Genomic DNA, 8,570 nt, shown 5'->3' with positions numbered 1-8,570 from the left:
ATTGAGGGAGTGGAGCATCTCTCTCCTATCAGAGCCACTGTGGGTCTAAGGTGGTGAGACAGACCTCCACTACTTTTTCCTGTCTCTGTCCTCCTGCTCTGTGGCCCCAGCATTGGGTGTAGATGTGGGTTTGCAAAGTCGAGCAAGAAAGGGAAGATCCAGGGAACCAGAAAGGACTGGATGGATCATGGGAGCTCAAGAAAGTGGACCTGAATGGCACGAGTGTGGTTCTAACCCTAATGGCACAAGGAAGATGTGAACGGAAGGAAGGGACAGACCACCACCCAGCCAGCCTGGCTCCTGCAAAACACACATGCACAGACCACAGCCCTGGAGGACGGACACAGAGCTGACCTGACCCTGAAACCACAACCCACAGAACGCTGGTCAGAATTTCTGCCCTGAATGCAGCTGGGAGGATCGCCCACTGAAACAAAAATACCAACATTCCCCAGAAAGCACAAATAAGATACAGACTCTCCTAATACAATTTTCAGAACATCCAGGATATGACCCAAGATTACTCAGTATACAGAGAACCAAGAAAATTACAGCTCTCCTGGGGGATGGGAGGAACCAATCAACAGATGCCAGTGCTGAGATAACTCAGGTATTGGAAATATCTGACAGACTTTAAAGAAGGTATTATCCAAAACTTCCAGGGACTTCCTTGGCAGTCCAATGGTTAAGACTCCGTGCTTCCAATGCAGGGGACCAGGTTCGATCCCTGGTTGGGAAACTAAGATCCCACATGCTGTGTGGCCAAAAGAAAAAATGAAAGTTCCAAGTGGGAGTAAGCACTCTTCAAAGATTGGAAAGGTAGGAACTATTAATAAGAAATAGAAGATAGCCTTAAAAACCAAATGGGAATTTTACTGATATCCTGGAAAATTAAAAAAACCAAAATAAAAATCTCATTAGTGAACTCAAGAGCAGACTGAAGATGTCAGCAAAAAGGGCTTATTAACTTGAGGACAGATCAATAGAAATTATCCATTACAAACACTCAAGAGGAATAAAATGTTTAAAGGCGTGAATAGAGCTTCAGCAGTCTATGGAAAAATTTAAAGGAGTCTTTCATGTCGTTAGACTCTCAGAGGGAAATGAGAAAGTGTTACAGAAAAAGAAGAAGAAGGGGGAGACGAAGGAAGAAAAAGAAGAGATAATGGCTGAGACTTTCCCAAATTTGTCAAAGACACAGGTTTATGAAACTTATTGAACCCCAAAACAAGTAAATTCTAAGAAATCCACATCAAGGTACTGCTAAAAACTAAAGACAAAGGGAAAAAAAAACCAAGAGCCTTTAGACAAAAGACATAATTTACAGAAGAACAAAGATTTGAACAACTGCAAATTTCTCACCAGGAACAGAGAAGCTAGAAGGAAGTGGAATAAGACTTTGAATTCTGAGAGATAAGAACTGCCAAACCAGAATCCCATAGTCAGGGGAAATATATTTTAGGAATAATCATGATATGAAGATGTTATCAGCTGAGGACAGGTTTAAGATATCTCATTGCCAGCAGACATGCTCTGGAAGAAGGGCTAAAAGAATTCTTCAATGGGGAGAAATTTTCTGAGTTCTTCATGGGCTGAGTAACCTTGGATTGCATTTTGGGCATATGAAAATTGTGTTATGAGACTCTGTCTTACTTATCTCTATGGGGAATGTTGGTATTTTTGTTTGGGAGGGTGGAGGAAAGGGTTCCACATGAGTGATGCAGGAGCTTCTGGAAGGACAGCAGCCCAGCCCACACCTCCAATGTCCAGAGCTGTGAGATAATAAATGTGCATTGTCTTAAGCCATTGTTGGTGGTAGCTTGTCACTGCAGCCTCCAGAAGTTAACCAGCTGCCCAGAGAGGAGAGGGCGCTGCCTTGGAGACTGGGGGAGAGCCTGAAGGGACCTGCTGGGGCTGGAGCCCTGCAGCGGGGGCTTCTTGGTCTCTCCCCTTACTCTCTTCCTCCAGACCAGGAAAGTCTAGGATGTGTGATGAGACAGGAGGCAGGGCAGACTGAGAGTCACAGGAGAAGGAAGACATCTCTCCCTCCCGCAGCAGGCCTCTGGGTTGGAGAACCACATCTCCAAACACCTTCTAAGCTTTGGGCATCTGAAGACCCTGCCCAGATGGTGGTACTGGATGGAGGCTATGTGTGTACTGTATGAGTGCCACAGAGGGTCACAGGGACAGGAAACACCACTAATCCATCCACAGGGACAGCAGGACGTGAACACAGAGCTGTGTCGAGGCCACACCCGCAAGTTTCCTTACGAGGCACACCCTCCATTTTCTGGGGAACCTTAGCTTTTCCAGGGAGTCCCAGACACCTCTCATAGCTAAGAAATAGCAGGAGGAAGATGCCAAGGTTTGGGCTCGTGGGCAAACTTGCATCCTGGCCAGCCCGGGAAGTGGAGAGGGGACCAACCGGGAGAAAGTCTGAGGATGATCACATAGAGAGAACATGGTGTTCGGGACTCCACCTCGCTCCACTGCCCTGGGACCCAGCGCCCCCGTGTCCCTGTCGCTTCCTGCCCCTCCAGGCCTCCCACGGCCTGGCTTGACTGAACTCAGTGGATGGAAACCCCAGGCTGGCTCCCACTCAGAGACACTAGGCTAGCAGGAGGGATCTAGCCTGCCCAGAGAGCAGCCCCCAGAGAGAGAGGGGGTTTGGTGGGTATGTGTATTTAAGACGAGCAGGCCTGGGAGGAGGACGCAAGTTTGCCCAGCTCTCCCAGAGGGCTCTCACCTGCGAGATCAAGAGGAGGAGAACAGCTGTGGGTGTGGGTGGCGCCCAGCTGCCTTGAATCCACTGGGCAGAACGGCCCCAGGCAGGGCGAGCCATGATGGCCAGACCCTGGCAGGGGCCCCGGCTGCTGCTGGCTATTGTGGGGGCTCTGGTGGCCCTCAGCTATCAATCAAAGCGGAAGACCTTCATTCTTGTCTACGAGGTGCCTGTGTCAGACCCCGTGGTGGTGACCACCACGGACTTTTTGACCACGGACTTCAACAAGAAGAACAAGGACCCGTACAACTTCAGGATCGTGCGTGTCCTGAAGGCTGTGAAGAGGGTCAGTGCCCCCCACCCTCCCCTCATGCCCCTCTCTGGGGATCTGTGGGTTCAGGGCAGCCATGCAAGTGAACTCAGTCTCGTTTAGTCCAAAGTGGGTGTTTCAAGTGAAAGTGAAAGTGAAGTTGCTCGGTCGTGTTCGACTCTCAGCGACCCCATGGACTGCAGCCTACCAGGCTCCTCCATCCATGGGATTTTCCAGGCAATCTCGTGGAGTGGATGAAGTGGAGTCGCTTAAATGATACCCAAGACCAGGGCCGCACATCCTGGTTCAAGGGCCTGAACTGCGGGAAGGGGACTCTTGGGCACCGGGAGACCATGTGTGCACGTCAGGGGCTGTCTCCACGATGGCAGCGGCACCCAGTACCCACAGCTGAGACGGGCTGGCCCTCAGAGTCTAGCCTGCTGCTCTCTGCCCTTGACATCAGCAACACATGGATCACCAAGGGTGACTTTGCCCATGGAGTGGCTTCTGGGGAATTCTGCTCAAATGGCAGAGGGGCCAGGGGAGGCAACCAGGAAGGGGAGAGGGGAACCCGTGGGTCTGTCCAAGGAGGGCCTTCAACCTGGGGTGGCCCATGAGGAGCTCCCACCCCTGGAAGTGACAGAGATGGGAGAGGGGTCCTTTATCCCTTGTCCTTGCCTCCCACAGCTGACTGACCACCTGGAGTATCAGGTCAACCTGGAGATGCGGCGGACTACCTGCCTCAAGTCGGAGCTGACCAACTGCTCCTTCCAGGAAGGGAAGCTCTACAAGGTACTGGGCATGTCAACAAGAAAGGGCTCACTTCCCGGGGCTCTGCTCCTCAGATTTTGGAAGAACGATGGGGAGGCAGGGGGCCCAGATGGAGGAGCAGAAGTGGCTGAACTGCAGGGTCGGGCAGAGCCCTCTGACCCCAGGCAAATAGCTGGTTATAATAATATTTTAGCAGCTGGGGGACTTTGCTGGTGCACCCACTGAATATCTGAACGTCAGCCTGTTGTGAACACACAATCACAGGGCTGTATGCTCTGCTCCTTTCACCAGCAGTGTTGAGGCAAACAGGAGGAAGTGATAGGAAAATGAGTCAGGAATAGTTCAACCAGGGGTGGAGTGGGTCAGGGAAGGGAGAAGCCTGCAGGCACGTGACCTGGTGAGGAGCCGCCTCCCCAAAAATGGCTTCATCCCGACCCAGCATTCTCATACTGGGAAGGTCAGCTGGGCCATCATCACTCAGGAGGTGGACCATCACACACACACACACACACACACACACACACTCGTCAGAAGGGCCCATGTGCTCAGAGGCCTTGAAGACCTCAAGTCCTACAGGCCCTGCAAACCACAGCTCTTTACCCAAAGGGACTACATGAGGGTGATCACATAGTGATCTTGCCTAGGACAGTCCTGTTTGGTGTCCAACTTCCTAGTGTCATTGTTAATACCATCCCCATTTGCTTACAATGTGTCCTGGTTTGGTTCCTAGATTTTTGGTCACCCAATTCTAGTGGCCTGCATGTTCTGGACATAAACGTGTCCATCCACAGGCTCCCCCTTCCATGGAAAAGTCTTCAAAATCTAGCAAGTTAGACGTGTTGGTGGAGAAGATCATGAAGTCTACGAAAAGAGTAATTGATGATTACAGTAAACTTAGTCTTGTCATTGTGGGAGATTGAATTGTGGAGTCAGTATTCTGAATTCTATCTTAGGAGAAATGTCAATGTTTAAGCCTCCCACCCCACCATGTCCTCGCCCTGGGATTTCCAAGAAAGAGCAGGAAAGCAAAATCACAGTATGAAATGATAATAATGTACAAAATCTGTTGATTGAGCTTTCATTGTTGGAAAAGAAATGGGATCTTAGGAGAGAACCAGGAAGGGGAAGGCGAAGGTGTGATGACAGGTGGATGGGCAGATGAAGGAAGGAAGGAGGGAAGGAAAGGGGATGGGTCTCATGGGAGGAAGGTGAAGGGAAGTGTGAAGGGGTGAGGTAGGAGAGCAGGTGGAGGGAGAGGGAGGGAACCAAGTGAGGGTAAGGTGTGACATGAACAGTGCATGAGTAGAAAAGAAGAGGAAGAAAAAGTCAGTCGTTCCCACAGTGATGTGAGTGGGGAGACACTTTATCTCTAGTCTCCAATTCCAACCACGAGCAGAAGGCGGTTCTGTGGGGGTGGTTCCAGCAGGGACACTATCAAATCCTTAAAATCAAAATAAAGACAGACCCACAAGTTGCCTGGAGGTGGATTGGGGGTGGGGACTGTCATTTCCCCATCCACATGTCTAACGCCTTCTTCTTTCCCCTTTAAAATGTTTACCTTGTGTGTTGATCTTTTCTACATTTTGTTTTGTGTTTATTTTAGAAAATCGATTGCTACTTCTCAGTATTTGTTATTCCCTGGTTTGAAAAGTATAAAGTTCTGGCCCAAAACTGCACAAATGTCTAGGTGTCTCGGAGTGCAGCCCACAGATACTGTGCATCAAGATACCCTGCACCCAACAGGAACTCTCAGTGAAGAAAATAAATGTTGGTCAACCTGTGCTCTTCATGCTCTGAATGTTTATGATTCCATTCTTTTCCCCCAAGATTCTTTAACTTATAATAAAATGATCTGAAGTTCTTCTGGGCTAGGGCAGTTTGGGGGTCTAAGGGAGATGACATGTATAATTCTTGTCCTTATAGCCTATACACCTTCAGGATAGCAGAACTTCAACCTCATCTTTATATCAAGTAGGATTGTTTAGATTTTAAACTAAGTTGAGAAAAGGGGGAAGGAGAACAAAGGAAGATGCTCTAATTACTTAACTGAACAGCTAAAAGATACTGGCAAGAATGCCTGTGATGACATCTCTGAGATGCCCAGTTTTGTCTAAAGTGTAAAGGAGGAAACAAGGACAAACAATGCAAGTAATTGAAAAGAGGAGGGCACATGCCTTATTTTTGCAGGCATGAGCACTTTCTGATACCAGACTTCAGAATTAGACTCATACCCCAGCAACAGCAGCATTGGACCAGAGCAGGTCTCTTTTTGGAAGGATTTCTCTCCCACAATTGGCAAACCAACCACAATGATGTTTGGTTTCTTGTTTTCCTTCCTGTGGGAGGAGGAGGATATGGGCCATCATGCCCCATTTATTCTTCCCAACAAACCCATCAGATGAATTCCTCCGGGAAGGCAGTGTTTGAGGGCAGAGAGAAACCAGGAATGCTGCATTAAAGGAGGTGCCCTTTCACGGATGTCACATTACCAGTGAGAAATAAGCACCCCCACCCACCAGCTTGATTCAGGATGTCAAGTAATGTCACCAGGCTCAGCTTCCCACTCGACTTCCCCCGTGTGGTCTCAAGATGGCACCTGTGGTTCACTGAGTCACATCCGCCCTGGTTCACACAAGGTAGGGAAAGGATGAGCCTCCCCAAGAGTTGGAGCAAAAACCTTGGGGTTTAATGTCTCCGGGGGATTCTAGAGACTATGTGGGAGACTCATAGGCCCACACAGCAGCCATCAGCTGGCAGAGAGAGAGGTGGCTGGGGCGTTTATCTCCTGTTGCAGGCTGCCAGGCATTAATTCCCTGGAACCTCTAGCTCATGGTGGCTCAAGGGCAGAGCAAGCAGCCAGAGGTGATGGGAACAGGTGTTGGCATTTGGAGCCGGTGTGCGCAGAAGGATGAGAAGTGAGAGACACGGCAGACACTGAGGGGACAGGGCATGGGTGATCTGTGAGCTGGCAGCAGCCGCCGCGCCCCCAACAGCTAGCGAAGAACAATTTTTTTTTTCAACTTCTACTCTCCCAACGAAAGTTCTGGAGTCCTCAGGACTCCATTTCAGGTGGGGCCCAGGTGAGAGTCCCCTCTACCAACCGTCTGAGAAGATGCTAACCTGCAGTCTCCTTATCCCTAAGGAGAATGACAAGAATGACAGTACCTACTTCTCAAATCGTTGTAAAGATTAATGATGATAAATGCGTTTAAGTCGCTCAACACAATGCCTAACACAAAGCCAATATTCAAACAAACATTAGCCGCTTGTAAGAACACCGGCAGTAGCAGCGTAATCTAACATTAATCGGCTGTCAACTCTCTTCTGGCATTTTGACTGCTTTGTCTGGAGCTGGGGGCTGGGGTGGGGGGTGGGTTGGAGAATAAAGGAAAGGCAGGACATGTGTGCTCAATGACCTTGGACTTCCCAGCCCAGTGGGTTTTTGAAATTTATTTTGAAATCACTGTAGATTCAGAGGAAGTTACGAAGAATACAGAATGATCCCTTTACCCTTCATTTAGTTTCCTCCCCCCCACCATGGTTACATCTTTTGTAATTATAGAAAAATATCACAGGCAGGAAATTGACACCATACAGTGTGTGTCCTTTCATCACACGTGTAGCTTTGTGTGGCCACCTCCACGAAGACCTTCTGCCCGAACTCCACAGCAGTCGCACTCTTTCTTCACCCTCTCATACTTCCAGAAATCACTAACTTCTTCTCCATCTCTATTACTGCACCAATTAACACATATTGTGTAAATAGAATCATACAGGCCTCTTTGGGGACTGGTAACATTGCCCTGGAGAAGGCAATGGCACCCCACTCCAGTACTCTTGCCTGGAAAACCCCATGGATGGAGGAGCCTGGAAGGCTGCAGTCCATGGGGTCCCTAGGAGTTGGACACGACTGAGCGACTTCACTTTCACTTTTCACGTTCATGCATTGGAGAAGGAAATGGCAACCCACTCCAGTGTTCTTGCCTGGAGAATCCCAGGGACAGGGGAGCCTGGTGGGCTGCCGTCTATGGGGTCACACAGAGTCGGACACAACTGAAGCGACTTAGCAGCAGCAGCAGCAGCAACATTGCCCTTGGGATCCATCCAAGTCATTTCATGCATCAGCAGTAAGCGCCTTTTAACTCCTGAGTGGCATTCCATGGTGCACTCAGTACCGGAGTTAACTACTTACTTGTTGCAGGTGTGTTAGTTGTTCAAGTTTGGGGCTATTACAAAAGAAGCTTTTACTTGGAGAAGGAAATGGCAACCCACCCCAGATTGCCTGGGAAATTTCATGGACAGAGGGACATGGTGGGCTACAGTCCATGGAGTCACAAGAGTTGGACACGACTTAGCGAGAACCACCACCACCCACCTCACTAAGCTTAATCATTTCTAGCTTTTGATTTAAATTGAAAGACATGTGAATCTTCCTTTGACAGAATAGGGTTATTAATTGGCTTAATATCAATATTGTATCTCAGGGAATAAGGAAGCCCAAGGAGAGGGAAAAACATGAGGGAACAGCCTGATCCATGGAACAGTCAGAACACATACAGAATTTATCTATTAAGTTCACTGTCTTTTATGAGCATGGTTCGTGGAGCCTCAAAAAAATTTCAATTGTAACATCAAAGATCACTGATCACAGATCACCATATCAACTATAACAATAATGAAAAAGTTTGAACTACTATGAGAATTACCAAAATGTGACACAGAGATCTGAAGTAAGCAAATGCTGTTGAAAAAATGGTAAATGGTGCC

General features: G+C 48.6%; 1 protein-coding gene across 1 annotated transcript; it reads left to right on the top strand.

The window, feature by feature from the left end:
- Positions 1–2,840: 2,840 nt before the first annotated feature.
- CST11 (cystatin 11) lies at positions 2,841–5,490 on the top strand. The gene is made up of 3 exons (NM_001192573.1): positions 2,841–3,068; positions 3,720–3,824; positions 5,407–5,490. Exons 1-3 carry the CDS (start codon positions 2,841–2,843, stop codon positions 5,488–5,490), a joined length of 417 nt encoding a protein of 138 aa, NP_001179502.1.
- The last annotated feature ends 3,080 nt before the right edge of the window (positions 5,491–8,570 follow it).

Source organism: Bos taurus, chromosome 13 (genome assembly GCF_002263795.3).
Source record: "Bos taurus isolate L1 Dominette 01449 registration number 42190680 breed Hereford chromosome 13, ARS-UCD2.0, whole genome shotgun sequence".
In the NCBI taxonomy this organism is placed as follows: Eukaryota; Metazoa; Chordata; class Mammalia; order Artiodactyla; family Bovidae; genus Bos; species Bos taurus.
Note: the sequence above shows the minus strand (reverse complement) of the source record. Positions and strands in the feature narration are given on the sequence as shown.